The sequence below is a fragment of the Anabrus simplex genome, chromosome 7, assembly GCF_040414725.1.
Source record: "Anabrus simplex isolate iqAnaSimp1 chromosome 7, ASM4041472v1, whole genome shotgun sequence".
NCBI lineage: Eukaryota > Metazoa > Arthropoda > Insecta > Orthoptera > Tettigoniidae > Anabrus > Anabrus simplex.
In genome coordinates, this window is record NC_090271.1 from 121,628,044 (window position 1) to 121,645,978 (window position 17,935).

At 38.3% G+C, this 17,935-nt stretch overlaps 1 protein-coding gene across 1 annotated transcript in view; it reads left to right on the plus strand.

Moving 5' to 3' along the window:
- The first annotated feature begins 2,357 nt into the window (after positions 1 to 2,357).
- The window catches only part of eIF3h (eukaryotic translation initiation factor 3 subunit h), a 64,420-nt gene continuing 48,842 nt past the window's right edge, over positions 2,358 to 17,935 (plus strand). Inside the window, exons 1-2 of the mRNA XM_067150730.2 lie at positions 2,358 to 2,577; positions 2,721 to 2,874. Coding sequence (XP_067006831.1) covers positions 2,497 to 2,577; positions 2,721 to 2,874 — 235 coding nt within the window. The 5' untranslated portion in view covers positions 2,358 to 2,496. The remainder of the gene's footprint in view (positions 2,578 to 2,720; positions 2,875 to 17,935) is intronic.

A 17,935-nucleotide genomic window follows, 5' to 3' on the forward strand; every position in this document is an offset into this window, starting at 1 on the left:
GACAATTCAGAATACGCATATCGCGTTTCCAGAAAGCCTAGAACTTTCCAGTATTTTGAGTGATCCATAATATGAAGTCAGACTTTTTCTTTCAAATATTATTTTCTTTAATGGCTATTCACTTCGCCTATTAATGCAACAGGACAGTTTCCGAGTGCTACTTATTCAGTTCATTGCCAATATGTTTTAAACCTTCAGAACTATGCGTTTAGGACTGCAGTGACAGTAATCCTCTAGAACATTCTGACTTACAGTGAGCTTGCATTATGAACTTGCATTTCCACCAGTACTTGTTCTTTGAGTGATTATTCCAGAACGTTTTGATTTAATATCTAGAGTGCAGTAACCATAATTAGAAGGTCATATCTGTTCAGACAGTGCCCTGAATGTGTGGAGTGCCGTGCAGGAAATTCAAGTGTGAATTACGTCACGAATCGAGCTCAGGAACGTGTGCCAATCTTCGAGACATTTCAGAACGTCGGGACATTCCAGAATGTCGAGATTTCCAGAACGTCGAGACACTTCCAGAACCTCCAGACATTCCAGAACTCCTCATCCGAGCAGGTGTGGTCCCTGCCCAGTCGACGTCCAGCACCATCCCAGGACTTTGAGGTACCAACCAGCCACGACATTTCCACGCTGCTGTACGAAGGTGATATGAACTTGCTTTTGATGATCAATAAACTCAATTTATCAAAATAATCTCTCAAATTGATAACTATACCTCTCTCTGTACCAGCTCCAATGATAAAGCCACTCCCTAGGTTAAGAATCATGCTCGTTCATTTAATATCAAGCGCCTTAAAGATATGAACACATTTTTACGGGTACAGTATAGGGGTCCTTCTTGTGGAATCTGGAGAACCTCCTTCGCATGTTCGCCGAAAAATGCTTGCCATGCAATATTTACTTAAAAATTCGCCCTTACGACTCACCCGTTAATTCCGAAGTTGCAACTCATCCATGAGAACTTTCCAATTCAGCGTCAAGGCTTATGGAGAATGCCTGCTTTATATTATGCTTATGATATCCTAAAGTCGTTCAAAGATACATTACTACAAAGCGTATCGTTAATTCCCTATACGCTGCCTATTCTATTATTTATTACAAGCCCCAGATGATAATTCCTCCCCGTAGTCACTACTCTGAGCCAATAAGTGCTCAAGAATACGCTCAGCTGCCAGTTGAAAAGTTGAAACTTTATTGTATTCCTACTAGCATAGATTTATACACCGATGGCGCTAAACATTCCACTGGAGTTTGAGCCGCATATTGTATACCAGCCATAAATATCAAGGAGCAATACCGTTTACCTAGTGATTGTTCAATCGTTACCGCGGAACTATTTGTTATCCAACAAGCACTCTTTTTTATTCAGCAGCACGACTATAAACGAGTTACGATATATACAGATACGCTGAGTATCTTGCAATCACTGGCCTCTTATTCTCTATCTAATAATTGGTATGTATATAACGTTAAAAGCCTTCTCTATAGTCTTGATAATTCTGGCATTTTCTTAACATTAGTATGGTTGCCTGGACTTGTGGGTAATGAGCAAGCGGATTTTCTAGCAAAGCAAGCTTCTCGCCTTCCTGTTCCTCTTTCTAATGATGTCGTTCCTTCGTCAGACCATATTTCCGTTATTTAAAATACTGCTTGTAATGAGTGGCAGGACAATTGAAATAACACACTGTCCAAGTCAAAGGTACTTTTTATTATCAATTACAGTCGGCCATCCCAACGAAACCATTGTATACGAGAGGAATATATTCCCGAAGACATATTACAAATATCATTCGGTTACGGTTCAATCATGCTCTTATGCCCCAAACAAATTTCTTTTTCATTTGACACAGCAGCTGCCCGTGTGTTGTTGGTGATGGAGATGTGAATCATCTACTTTTTCAGTGTCCTCCACATGTGGTTCCACGTGTAAAGCTTCTTAGTAGTCTTGTGCGTCTTAAACATGTCTTACCAACCAGTGTTTCTTGTTTGTAATGTAATCCTTCTGCCGATGCAATCAATGTCATAAATAAGTTTCTGGATGCGGTAAATATTGTGTTATAACAGCCTGCGTGGTTATATGTTGAATTGTGCTCATATACTCCTGTTTCCATTAGTGTTGTTACTGATATACTTTGCCTGATTTGAGAATTTGAGATGGTGGTCTACAGTAGTGTAAATGTTTAGGGTACAAAGTGGTATCTTAGATTTGTGTGTTTAAAGTTTTGGAAGTATTTTTCATCAAATATGGTATAGTAGACTGGGCAAAATTACAAATAAAGAGCCCAAACAGCAACATCAAGAACAAGAAGAATCTCTTTGCACTTTGCTCTGATTTGCATTGTGTTTGTCTTTAGTGTTTTGCTCTTTGGTAGGAGGCCATAAGGTATACATAAGGGATTTCGTGACAGAAGCTCGTATTTCGTTTGGAGGTTTTTCTGAGTGAAATTTTATTGCTTGATTGTTCATGCGATTTTATTTGCACTAAACATGGCTAGTTCAAGAGGAGGTCCCACGAGGAGAGTACCTGAAAATGAATCTTCGATAGCATACGTCCAGATGGACGGTTTGGTAAGTTCTGCTCTCGTTATTAGCTGACTGTTGGCATAATATTCCGCAAAGAATTGTCCTAGAATGTAAATAGACGTTTGTGAACTCAAAATGAAGTTTTTAAGAATGTTTTCTGTTCATTTTTTTGTGTTTATTTTTTGTAGGCTGTTATGAAGATGATTAAGCATAGCCATGAGGAGTTTACAAGAAATTTGGAGATTGCTCAGGGTGCTTTGCTGGGATTAGTGGTTGAAAATCGATTGGAGATTACTAATTGTTTCCCATTTCCGAAACACAATGACGACAGCATGGACGAAGGTATATTTTATGCATGGTATTTCCTTTTGACCTTGGGGTCTGGGTGCGTTTGGTGAAACTCAGGGGGAGGGGGAGAACAAGTATGTATAATAAGCTGTGTGGGAAATATTATACCGGTACTTATATTCAATTACAAATTACCTTTTCAACATTAGTAAAATTTTTTACTTTGCAGAATGCCAGTCTTAAAGGAATCATTTGCATTGGGCTGGAAAGATGACAAAAGTTTGCAAGGAAACGGATATTACATTTCTTGTCATAAGAGACATTAACTAGTTATCATCGTTGAGCGAGACATGATACCTTGCAACTTTCAAAATGATTTTTGGTAGCATTTTACTGACGAGGTTGGATGTTTAGTAATGAGAAAAAGCAGGTATTAATGATGAGAAAAGATCCCTGAAATAGCACCAACACAGATAGGTCTTACGGCGATGATGGGACAGGAAAGGGCTAGGAGTGGGAATGAAGTGGCTGTGACCTTAATTAAGGTACAGCCCCAGCATTTGCCTGGTGTGAAAATGGGAAACCGCAGAAAACAATCTTCAGGGTTGCCGACAGTGGGGTTCAAACCCACTATCTCCCGATTACTGGTTACTGGCCGCACTTAAGCGACTGCAGCTATCGAGTTCGGTTGTGTAACAATAACTCACCACCACACGAGTTATGCCTGTTGCTCACGATAAAATTCTGTCAAATTTATTGTACAATAATTTAATTTTATAAAATTTCTGTTGCTCACGGTCAAATTAAAGTTTTGTAAAACCTTTGATAAAACTTTTCATAAAATAGGACATGTTCTATTCCGTAAAATTAATTTTACGAAAGGAACCAATCAGCGAAGCTGACATCACGATGATGCTGGCGCTACGTCATGAGAAGATTGTGAAGCTCGAATGTAAACAAACACTTCTTTTAAAATGGCAGGATCCGGGTGGACTAAGGAAGCTGTTAGCGTTTTACTGGACGAGTACCAGAAATATCCTTGTTTGCATGAAATTAAAACCCCACATTACCACAACAGAAATGCAAGAAGAGAGGCAGAAAACACAATCGCCAAATTCCTATATGAATGGTGGTCTTCTAACCTCAAGTAAATTTCGATCAAGGACAGCAATCCTCTACCTTCTTCTCTTCTTTTGATCCAATCCCGAGTCCAGCATTTCTTGGCATTTCTTTTCTTCCTTTTTACCACTGTATACCATATAATTGCAGCTAAAGCAGCAAGTTTTGTTTTGTTTGTTGGAGCAATACCATTTGGCCATACTCTCAAAAGCAATGTAAGTTGAACAGCTGATTCTTGATTTAAAAGTGTATCAATAGATGGCAGCACATACACGTCTTAGTTCAGAAGTGAGTTCATAGATGGCTATCCTGATGCTTCCACGGATTTTATAAAATAATTTTACCGTGAGCAACACAACTTTTTTTCACCAAATTTTTATAAATGTAATTGTACAACAATGTTACTAAACATTTTGCCATGAGCATTAGGCATTAGACCAACACTGGTATACTGATGCTTTATTATGTTGGTTGTGAATAATTACTTGAAAGGTAGACAGAATTTCCAGTCAGTGGCCTTGACATTTTCCTTGCAATGACAGAAGAAATCTTGTGTGATGTCTCTCAGACACTGCGCTACCACTCCAGGGTTAACATTATGATATCCAAGATGTCAGTTGTGTTATTAACACAAGATCTGTTTCCTGCACCACTGCATCCCACTTGCCTCAGACCATTTCATCTTGCCCTCTGGCTGCCAGAAATCAGTGACGTCACACAGCTGAACTCGTTTTTACTGTGATCATTGTTGTGGTGTGATGTGATGTCACACCGGCACTTTGTCCTTCACTGACATAGTCAAGGTTTTTCTTGCTAGTGGTTTAATGTCGCACTAACATATCAAAGGCTTTTAGCGACGCAGGGATGAGAAAGTGATTGAATTGGGATGGTAGCAGCCATGGACTTAATTAAGGTATAGCTCCAATATTTGCCTAGTGTGAGAATGGGAAACCACAGAAAACAATCTTGAGATTCGACTCCACCATCTCCCAAATGTATACTTACAGCTACACGAGTCAAATTGCAATGTCAACTCGCTTCGTAATGTATGTTTTAATTTTTCTAAGGTTGGGTTAGTGGGTCCCTGGCAAGCATAAAGGAAGAATCTCTCCTCTGCTTTTTAAGGTATAATTTCACATAATTCTTGCATGATTCTCTCCTTTTAAACATGCACCTCTGCTAGTAAAGTGCTACCAGCTAAAATCACTGATTAGTTCTTTTTTTGCATATCTTTCTCACCCCTGCCATTGGAATCTCTGCACCTACTCGTTTCACCCCGATCATTTTTTGCTAGTTGCTTTACGCCGCACTGACACAGATAGGTCTTATGGCGACGGTGGGACAGGAAAGGGATAGGAGTGGGCTTAATTAAGGTACAGCCCCAGCATTTGCCTGGTGTGAAAATAGGAAACCATGGAAAACCATTTTCAGGGCTGCCGACAGTGGGGTTCGAACCTACTATCTCCCGACTACTGGATACTGGCCGCACTTAAGCGACTGCAGCTATCGAGCTCAGTCCGATCATGTTTACATAAGTGGGAAGTTACATGTAAATTTGTTAAGGCTTGCAAGGAAGGTATAATAATTGGGTTATTTTACAATCTACCCTGATTACATTATTATACCTATATCCTGTGCCTCGCAACATTAATACCATGGGCCATACACTTATATCGCAAACATCTACATGTGGAGTGACTGTCGTTGGTTTCCTTCTTGCGGACAAAGTTTCCTTGATGTAATCGGGCGGTGCACAAGGCTGCCAACTTGTCTGCCTAAATTACCGTATCACTTGTATTCTTGCCTTGTGGACAGTGTGCACAGAGCCACCGTTTTTCATGACAGAGTTTGACCTAGGTCAATAGCAGCACATTCTATGTGGGCTACTGGTGAAGAGCTGAATTAATTTACTATTTTTTTTTTTCCCTTGCTGGTTGGTAGGTCCCTTTCCCACTGTTTTCATTACAGACAATGCATTGGCTTAGGGTGATCACAGTGCATTTTATTTGGGCTAGTGGTGAAAAGCTGAATTTACAAAGCCATTCCTATGGATTGGTTATATACGGCTTGTGATAAAATGTCACATTGTTCTGGGTAGTTGGCGCCTGCGGGTCGAGAGTACAGTGCATTCAGTGTCACAAGTTTCCGCCAATAACAGTTCATTGTTGATTCATGAAATGGCTGCATGCGGTGGATGTTATTTATTCCAGTGGTTTTTCACATGATTATAAGACCAGCTTCAATGATTTACTGGAGTTGTATCAACATCACAACTTGCTTTCAAGTAAGAGAGAGTGTAAAAAGTGGAGCCGTGGTGTTAAATTGTTTGTGAATATTCTATATTGTTTCCTTTACACATTTCATTTACTTGTGCTTTTATTCTGCAGGGTTAGTAACAGAATGTAATTATTCCTGGGATTGACGTCACAACACGTTTTATGTTAGCCAATAGCAATGCTATTTTACCTACTTCAGCAGTGGAGAATGCTGTGTGCTACTCATTATTAGGTTATAAAAGTGTTACCTGCACTCCTACCTTAGGACTGTACTTTAATTATGGCCACAGCAGCTTCCCTCCCACTCCCAGGCCTTTCATATCCCATAGTCGCCGTAAGACCTGTGTGTCGGTGCTACGTAAAGCAAATAGGAAAAAATCCTACCCGAGCTTATGTTTATTTTTATTGAATTAAATGTTCAGAGAATGATTTATCACTGGGGGCATATCACTGGCTGCCAGAATCTAGATTTTACGCTTATCTGTATAGGCTGCATGTGAATCCCTTCGGAAATTATAGCAAGGTTTTAAAAAAATCACTTCGTTCATACATAATTTTCACTTCAATGAATGGTTTAATATCTTAAAAATAAACAGTGCGTTTACATTCTAATACATATATCTTTTGTCTTCAGAAATAATACTATATTTACAAGTTCTTCTTTTTATAAGAAAAAACAGTCTACGCATAGTGTTTTTAATGTCCTTGAAGAGCCAATGGCAGACTACTTTCAAGTGCTGCTATGAAAACGTCTTCGACCTTGAACTCACACAGGTGATCCACTGCATCCTCAATGACACACAACTTCCTTTAATATCCAGACGATATCGGCAAAACATTCATATCCATTTTCAGTGTAATCCTCTGCTGTAACAAGTCTTGCTTGCATTCCTCTATGCTTTAAAAAAATTGCGAATATACTTTTGCTTGCAGTAATTTTCTTCCGGGCAACCGATACTCCTCAGTTGACTGTGCTTATAATCTCTGTGCTGTTTTCTTCTATTGCAAAGGGAAGATATCACAGCAACATCAAATACGATGATATTTCAATGTATTTTAGTTTTTACACCATAATAAATGATATAGACCTACGTAATTTTCTGTAACTCTTCATACTTCAAGTTCGATATACGGCACGTCTCGCTCTCTGTCTCTCTCTCGCTATATATATCTTTTAAAACCACTTACAGTTATTTTAAATAATCCCTCTATGCCTATAATTCACAATCTTTTACAGTTATAATTAATAAAGATGATCATTCAGTTGATAATCTTGCTTTTTTCTCTCTTCTTTACATCTGGTGTACTTTCTTAGAAGTGACGGCAACACTTTTTCATTGTCGCCAAAAAATTAACTGTTTCAAAGGTGTATAGGGACTCGTATACATTGTCCATGCTTATAGAAATGCAATACAATCGCAGCACAACGAGCATAACAAAAAGTCAGCATTAATAAATAAAATATACGGGGACATTATGTTATCCATTCGGGGGATTCTCACCCGCCTGCGCTGTGAGCTTGTCTCCCGCCAAGCAATTTGCCGTTATGCACTTCTCGGCGCCATTAGCTCCCCTCCTGTGCAGTCTGCTGAGAGCTTTATCAGTGTATGGTTCAGTTTAGTCAAGTGTTCACGTCCTTAGTGCTCAGTGTGTTGTTCCAATGCCATTTTCATTACATGAGTGTTTGTATATACATCATACGTAAAAGTACAGGAAATCTTGTGCGAAAACATGCGCTGGCCGCTTTGTGGCACAGTGCTTCGCAGCGTAGGGAACCAGACGAATGAGAATCACCTGAATTGATTAAATAATCTCCTTGTACATACATATAATACAACTGGCCTCCACGGTATGCACTAGCCAGCGTATTGGTAGGTGTGCTAGGTACCAACTGATGAGCCCACCCTAGCACACGAGGGCGAAACGCTGGCAACCAAGAATGAGCTAGCTGGAAAATTTATAATGTCCAATAACGGACCATTTATATTGGTATTATAATACAACTATCGCTAATAACGGGAAAGTGCGTAGAAGGATGATGATAATAATAATAATAATAAAAAATACACGTCTACAAACACCAATCTACAACCTTTTCTTTCCCTCTTTTTTAGTTTGGGGTTCAGTTCCTGTACAGTTACAAAAGTTGCACTTCTGGGGGGCAGGCTGGATATTGCAATGAACACATCTGTTAATAAATTTGACGATGATAGGTTAATATTGTGTTTGGTCCGTATTGACTAGTCTGAATGTGTAATATAACTATTTAAGATAGTTTATTTGAATCTGCCTTGATTAAATGAAAAAAAACCTATTTATTAAACCAAACATGTTTCGGGAAATCTCAACCATTCCCTTCCTCAGTGGTCAGATCAAAGAACAAAACTATCACACAGTCTTTTGTTTTACAATTTAAAGTAGTATTGTCCTAATACACCATATCAAAGAGTAAAAGGAAATATTATAAAAATGATCAATATGTAAAATTTTGGTTGAACTGGATGAGAATACTATATAAATTTAGGATCTTTAAGTTTTTCTTCTTTTCTTCTTTTTGCTCCTTAAATGTTCATATGCTAGTCTATACAGTTGGTTATCTTCTGCACTTCTCTCATTTAAACTTGATTCAAAATTATTTTTTTGTGTAAGGTAAATTTCTAAATTTTCCAAAACATTCATTAATTTTCCCTTTTTGGCCAAATGTAATAATTTCATGTCATTGGAAATGTCTGTAAATTTATGATTCATTTCAATCATATGTTCTCCCATTGCCAAATATGTTTACAAGGAACATATTAATGCGGTTAAACATAAAAGATATTCGGCAATGGGAGAGCATGTGATTGAAATGAATCATAAATTTACAGACATTTCCAATGACATGAAATTATTACATTCGGCCAAATAGGGAAAATTAATGAATGATTTGGAAAATTTAAAAATTTACCTTACACAAAAAATAATTTTGAATCAAGTTTAAATGACAGAAGTGCAGAAGATAACCCGCTGTATAGACTAGCATATGATCATTTAAGGAGCAAAAAGAAGAAAAACTTGAAGATCCTAAATTTATATAGTATTTTCATTCAGTTCAATCGAAATTTTATGTATTGATCATTTTTATAATATTTGTTTTTACTCTTTGATATGGTGTATTAGGACAATACTTCTTTAAATTTAAAACAAAAGATTGTGTGATATTGTTTTGTTCTTTGATCTGACCACTGAGGAAGGGAATGGTTTAGATTTCCCGAAACATGTTTGGTTTAATAAATAGATTTTTTTTCATTTAATGAGTGTATTGATCAAGGCGGATTCAAATATACTATTTTAAATAGTTATGTTATACATGAACACATCTCTCATTTGAAATGAATTACATGTAAAAATTTGCATCATTTCTACTTTTTTATAATGTTATAAAGCTTGCGTGGCACAGGATATGTTTTCACACGGCTCAGCTGACTGCATTCTGTGCCACAGCATGCCAGTGAGGATGAGTGTGAATTGACTAACCAGATAACAGTTTCAGTACTTGCTCTAGTATTTTCTTTATTGAGCGAGTTGATTGGGCGAGGCACAGGCCTAGTTAACACACTCCATTTATTGCACACGGAGACTCAGCGGAGGGTGATGCTGTTTTACTTCTGTTCTCTGTTTAGATCACAGAATTACTGATACTAGCGTCTTTACGTGTTACATGAACTGTTGTCAAATGTTACAAAATTATACAAAACTCAAGCTGGGGAAACAAAGGTTATGAATCTATTGGAGGGCGGGGGAAGGAAGGTTTAGTTACACTATTGCTACTACTTTGTGTGGAGATTACGAATTGAAAAGTAGTCTGGAAGGGAGTGCCCTTGTTTTCATGACAGAGATTGGCCTGGATTTTCAAAGATAGGTTACAGCCACTAAATCACCTTTTTTCTTGTGTGTGTAGAATGCGTCACGGCTATAGGAAAAACCTATCAAAGGGAGTGTGACCCCGAAGGGGCCAATATTCTCATGACTGAGATTGGCCTGGATTTGCAGAAATAGGTTACAGCGACTAGCAGAGCCTTTTCTTATGTTTTTATTCTGCGCGTGTTGATGACAGAAGCTGCGAGTTATGAATTCTGGAAATGTCATATCAGCCAATGGCAGTATTAGTAGCTGGTCAAGTAATGGACAGTGGCACATTATAAGTTTCATTAGGTTATAAAAGTAGATGTGCCTTTCGGGGCGTGTGGGTCAGGTCCCTGGCATTCATAATGAACACATCTTTCTTCTAAAAGGATTTTAAACTAAGATTCATATATATTTACTCACAAAGTTGTGTTATATGGTGGAGTGTCGACACTAGGTTTCTTCCCCTTCCCATTAAAACACTAGCAAAAAAAAGTGTTATTACTGTATTTACTCGTGTATTAGACCGCCCCCCTTGACTGGGCGAGTTGGCCGGGTGGTTAGGAGCACGCAGCTGTGAGCTTGCATCCGGGAGATAGTGGGTTCGAATCCCACTGTTGGCAGCCCTGAATATGGTTTTCCGTGGTTTCCCATTTTCACACCAGGCAAATGCTGGGGCTGTACCTTAATTAAGGCGACGGCCGCTTCCTTCCCATTCGTAGGCCTTTCCTGTCCCATTGTCACCATAACACTTATCTGTGTCGGTGCGACATAAAGCAAAATAGCAAAAAATAAATAAAAATAAATAAGGACCCCCCCCCTCTTGGCTTTTTGAGACGAAGAAAATGAAAACATAAATCTCTCATACAAGTGAAGAACGATGATTCCGCTTCAAAGCGGGTGCAAGCCGTATGCAGCTCTGATGAAATCACGCAAATTTTTGAATAGTTTTGTTTGTACGACCCACGCAATGAAAACGCGTTGAAGTCCTGTGTTTCGCAGTTAAGAAATGTCTGCCTTTGTAGCATAGGCCTACTGCAGCTCTGATGATGTCACACAAATAGGCAAATAGTTTCATGTCCGACCTGCGCATTGCAAGCACGCATCAGTCATATATTATGCCTGTGTTTTGTACTTTAGAATGTCTGCCGGCGTAATGGTTAGCACAATTGGCTGCTGTTCTCAGGAGCCTGAGTTCGATTCCCGGTACCGTATTGCCAGAGATTTACGAATGGCAGGAAGGTTTATTTGTGGTAAAAATGATGCATACTACTCCCTTCCACTGGGGGCCTGTCTAAAAAAGAGCTGCACCATCTTGGGATGGGGAAACAAGTTTACTTTAGTTAAGAAATAGTCACGGTTGTTGCTAGGCCTATTAATATAGGCAGGCTAGATAATTAACAAAGTGATTGTTTAATATCTCGTAAGTCGGGCCAGTGGAGTTTTTGGGAGAGAAGTAGGTTTAAAACGTGATAAAAACAATCCAATCACAATTGTTTTACTCACCAACATACCTAACAAATAATAGTAATATTGATTTTTATGTCCCCACTTATTTTCAACGATTTTCGGAGGCGCCGAACAAAACATAGTAGGGATGCGTTAGTAAAAAATGAGACAATGTACAAAATTAAACATTACGATAATAAAACGCATTACTGCCACACCGGTAGATATCCATAAATGTGGCAAACTTTCCTGTTATTTTTATTCTTTCCATCGTGGAACTTTTGGCACTATCCGGGCGATAGCATACCTAACCTAATTTCCTGTTGTGTATGTTTATCAGGAACTCAAGGGAGACTTCATTAGTTAGTCAGATCATAGAAAGAATGATGAACTCTTCTCAGAAGAACTCTTCAGGTTTCACCTTACTTTTTCCCCGCCTGCTGGCTCTTTAGAAGTGTGTGCGCGTGCGTTTTGTATTCAGGAATCATTCAAGGCAAATATTTTCGCACTGCAAGTTGTGTAGTTAAGCTTATTTTTAATATGTATAACTTTGTTTTCTCAACGATTCATTTGTTTCTATACTCGTCCCTGTTTTTATCTCCTTGTAAGATGTGTATTGTTTAATGTAACGCCTTGTGTAATATAAATGCCTAAATGCTTGCCTATTCCCACATTTTGGCTGATGACGCAAACCAGCGTTGAAACTAGTTCCAAGTACAAATACATGTTATAAATAAACTATAACATTTTTCTATTGAAAAGGTGGACCGTTTTAAGTTTTCCTACATCCTTTCTCAGTTCAATACGGACAAAAATGGAATTTCTAGGTTTAAATAACCTAAACAATGCGGTCTCTTATCTCATTTACAGCTGTTTTGATAAATCCATATATGATAAATGTAGAGAACAAACATGAAAAATACTTAAAAATAAGGCTCTAGCTTTCAACAGCTACAGTTATCAAAAGAATGCTTCCAGTCACTATGTATTACATTTGGAACAACAACTCGTAACATACGCTAGTTATCAGCTGGTAGTTTGGCACGCTTTCAACATGGCTTTATTCAGGAGTGGCTTCTGCTACACATACACCAGCTGGTAATATCGGAGACCTTGCGAATTTTCGTAGTGAGTTTTTACGACCGTATGCCCTTCCTGACGTCGACCTCATCAGAGGAATTAATGAGATGAAACGAATGACGTGATATTATGAGTAACTAAAACTGATTGTATTTACTTTTATATGTAGGCCTAAAAGTAGTGTTCACCATTTATTGACTTTTTACATTTAAAAATGCTGCCTTACAACAAAAGTAGCCAGTATAACTCAAATACATTCATAAGTTTGTTAAAGAGCAGTGTAGAATGTACAATTTATAGCTCTTTATAGCCTAGAAGTCATGTGTTCACTGCATAAAATTTGAGGTTATCGCATATTGGATCCCCCTTTACTTTTCTTGGCTGTAAAAGTGTGGAAAAATGGGGTCTAATACGCGAATAAATACGGTATCTTCAATGCCTCTTAACAAGAAAGGGTTCAGTATCGGAGGCCAGTGAGGCGAGAGAAAAAAATTTAGACATAATACGGTAGAAAGAGTGATAAAAGAAAGTTGAGGGAGGATCCACTAGGAAGGGCGATATTTCTTTAATTGGCCAACATGGACCTTTCTTGTATCATAAATATGTAAAGGGGATTGAATAACGGCCGTTGCTGGGCTGGGGAGCGCAACAATTCGGTAGGGCCCCAGCCATTGTAAACACAGCTTAGCAGAGCTCTGCAGATAATCCTTTAAAAGGACAAAATCAGAAATCTTAAGTGTTGAAGGTGTACAGTAATGGTTTTGAATTTTTAAATGAATGAGCTGTGATTCCTGTAGCTCTCGCAAAGCTAGTTTCCATAGATCTGAATAAAAAATGAAATGGCGTATGGCTTTTAGTGCCGGGAGTGTCCGAAGACATGTTCGGCTCGCCAGGTGCAGATCTTTTGATTTGATGCCCGGCGGCGACCTACGCGTCATGATGAGGATGAAATGATGATGAAGACAACACATAAACCCAGCCCCCGTGCCAGAGAAATTAACCAATGATGGTTAAAATTCCAGACCCTGCCGGGAATCGAACCCGGGACCTCTGTGGCCAAAGGCTTAGCACGCTAACCATTTAGCCGTGGAGCCGGACGTAGATTTTACCCAAAATAGATCTGAATTATTGTTCAGGTCTTATTCCATAATACCATACAACTGTCATTGCAGTGTAAGGGGATTTTTTAGTTCCCTACCCAGAAACAATCTTGCCGGGGTGAAGGAAGTGGAGTTATTTAGACTTGAATTAAATGTTAAAGATAATGAGTGGAGATGGTTATCCCATAGTTTTTGATGAGTGCAGTGAAAGATAGATAATGCAACATTAAGATATCTGTGATACCCTTGTACGTTATTGGCTTTTGAGGTAAGTAGGGTGAAGTAAAAAGATGCTTAATTCCCAGTTGAAAGCAAAAATCATAAAATAATTTGGAAGTGAAAATTGAAGCATTGTCTGAGACAGTATAGGTAGGCAAACAGGAAAAAGGAAAGGTTAGGTTGTATAATAGGTTAATGATGATTTAAGAAGAAATTTTCTTCAAGGGGCAGATAAGGAAGAATTTTTGAAAATCCATCCAGCAGGGTAAAAATATAGGAATTCCTCTTGGAACTTCTAACGATAGGGCCTACTATGTCAATAAAAAAAAAAAAAAAACTGGCAGGATATGTAGGAGGATTAGCGTCATGAAGGCCAGATGGTAACTGATTCGTGGGTTTAGGTTTTTGACATACTTCACAAGTTAGGACAAAGTTTTTCATATCTTTGCGTCTGGTGGGTCAAAAGAAAATAGAAGCTAAGGAACTAAAGGTTCTAGCTACACCAATATGTGCACCTACAGGAGGAGAATAATAATAATAAGAAAGCACCATGGGTTGCAGAATAGGGAACATGCCTGATCCGGGGTTTTAATTAAAAATATGCTAATCTGATTCAAAATTTCATGCAAAATTCAAAAATGTGATCAGAATGTACGAATAACAACTCCAAACATGATAAAAATCTAAACTGAAGTACGAAAAGTCACGTGACGCTAGTACGCGATCTCATTGGTCTGACATCATCGTACAGGTTGACTGAATTAGGAGACGAAATAACACATAGTGTGCTGTGAGAAGCACGATACACTTTGCATATTTCTACTTTATGTTAGTCTGGTATAGTTAAATTTGAGGTCTATACATTGGATAATAATCTGAGTGGTATATTTTAGACTTAAAATGAATCCTGCGCAGACAGTGAGGCAGAAAACTTATAAATGGTGTATAGTTCTGATGTGCAATAGCACATCGCATACCATACCAAACAAATTGTTTATAAATGTTCCAAAGACTCTAAAACTAGGGAGAAATGGATTTTGGTGAGCCGGAGAAATGCTGGTGATATATTGGAAAAGACTACAGTTTATTTTTTTGAAGATCATTTTAACGTAAGTTGAATTTGTTTGAATTTTCAATCACTTTTCCATGTCAGCTGTTCTAGTGGTAAAACTTTAAATTTTAATGTATGATGCTTTAATTAAATGCTTCAATTACATCTTGGAATATGAAAGTAATAAACAGTGCATTAATTAATGCTGATTATCAAACTATTCTCCAAACCTAATCTATGTTTTGGGTGATCCATGTCCAGGTAATAAATCAAAGGGGTTATGAACCATATTGACAGCTCTAATAATACCAATTTATCTTGGCATGCGACAGTTATTTATGTCTTTATTGAAGAGCTTACATTTGTAAAGAAATTTAGGCTATAGCTAAATACTCTATAATACAACAAAAAATAGGCGTGTACATCATGAAAGAAAACGACGTGAATTTAACAAATGTATATCTCTACACAAAACCAATGCTTGTCTGTTGGGGTCTTATAAGTTAACAATGCTCAGTTATAATAATTATCATAATATTAATGAAATAAATAACGTAATTGCACACAGGTGAAAATAGTGATGTTGGTGTTTAAAATATTATACAACTTAGCCTAAATTTTAGGTTATACAAGCCAAGTCAATAAGCTGAAGGGTAAAAATACCGGATGAGTTGGCCGTGCGGTTAGGAGCACGCAGCTGTGAGCTCGCATCCGGGAGATGGGTTCGAACCCTACTGTCGGCAGCCCTGAAGATTGTTTTCCGTGGTTTCCCATTTTCACACCAGGCAAAGCTGGGGCTGTACCTTAATTAAATCCACGACCGTTTCCTTCCCATTCCTAGGCCTTTCCTATCCCATCGTCGCCATAAGACCTATCTGTGACGGTGCAACGTAAAGCAAAATAAAAAAAAGTAAAAGTCACAGCACCCAACGACATTTCTCTATTGAAAGACTAAAATGTCACCAAGACACTTTTCTTGCGTGATATGCTTAGCTTGTTAAAAGCCGAATGTAATTAATGTTATTGGCTTTGCGCCCCGCTAACTACTTCTACGGTTTTCGGAGACTCCGATGTGCAGGAATTTAGTCCTGCAGGAGTTTTTTTACGTGCCAGTAAATCTACCGACACGAGGCTGACGTATTTGAGCACCTTCAACTACCACCGGACTAAACCAGGATCGAACCTGCCAAGTTGGGGTCAGAAGGCCAGCACCTAAACCGTCTGAACCACTCAGCCCGACTTGTGAAAACTATACTTTTAGGTTAAGTCAATATTCCACCTTTACAATACCATAAGTTTATTGTCTATTTACTTAAACAACATTATTAACTATGACGGGACATGTCTCGTCTAACTTGTAGACATCATCAGCCATAAGATATTTAAGAAAAAGCACAAAAAAGACAAGGACAAAACAACACATTAAAATAAATCGGGTTGCCGAACACGTCAACCAAAATAGCGAGTATGTTCCAGATTGTTCCAAGTACAAACATTCAAAAGCTGTTGATGAACAAAATTTAAATCATACACATGAGACGATACAGTAATAAACTTATGGGATTGTAAAGGTGGAATATTGACTTAACCTAAAAGTATACGTACGACAATACGGACTTTACGATGAAATATATTTTATGTAATTGTGAAAACTAGATGAAGTCATATTTATCTTTATCTTGTTTAACCTTTTCCCTCCACCAAGATATTTTATGTTTCTCTTTCATGGGCCCCAGAGGTGGGTAGGCCAGTTGCCCCAACCATAAATATATATTTTTTCAGGAATGATAGATTATAGACCTATAGTACTATGATCTTTCTTTCTTTCCTTCTTTCTTAATCAGTTTATCCTTCAGGGTTGTTTTTTTTCACTCGGCGAGGGATTTCACCTCTACCGCTTCAAGGGCAGTGTCCTGGAGTGTGAGACTTTGGGTATGGTGATACAACTGGTGAGGAGGGCCATTACCTCACCCTGGGGGCCTTGTTGGAGGATGAGAAGATCGGAAGGGATAGACAAGGAAGAGGGAAGGAAATGGCCGTGGCCTTAGGTGCCTGAAGGAGAAGTGGGAAAATATGAAAAACCACTTCGAGGATGGCTGAGGTGGAATTTGAAACCGCTCTACTCAGTTGACCTCCCGAGGCTGAGTAGACCCCGTTCCATCCCTCGTACTATTTGTTTTCAACTTTCATAGCAGAGCCAGGAATCGAAACTGGGCCTCCGGGGGCGGCAGCTAATCACATTAACCACTACACCACAGAGGCGGACTAGTACTATAATGCTACCTATATGTTTGTTAGCGCTGAAATCGGATTTCTTACTTTACTAATGCTGAAAGCCTGAAAATGTAATGTTATTCTTTAATACGGGAATCAGTCTAGAAGGAAATGTTGAGAGTGATGTGATTTTTATCCAGGTTCGTTGTTAATCCTAATACTATGAGTTACAGTACATTGCACGTATAGAAAAAGATGCCTCTTACAAACTTGCTTTTTATCTGCAAATTTCTGTGGCCACACAAGTTACTATTTTTCAAGAACGATATCTACACATGGTAGATTGTCTGTTCTGTTTTGAACCTTTCTTCTGTCATTTTGAAGTTATTTGTGATCATGAATAATAAACAATCGGCTTTTAGTAACGGCTGATGCACAAATGGCTGGCAGAGCTGCATGCGGTACTGGATCGTGATGTCACAGCGCACCGTTTACCTCAGAGGCCGTTTCACTCGCCTTGCAGGAAGACACTTTAAAATATTTTTTTAATGGTAGAAAACAAGGCAACTTACCACAATGTAATACGCTTACGTACTATTTCATCGGTGTACTTTTCAAAAAAAATATTTTTTGAAAACTATGCATGTTCCCTATTGCGGGGAGGACTACTTTAGGTGTAGATTTCCTTGTAGGTTTGAAGACTAACAAACCATTAATTATTT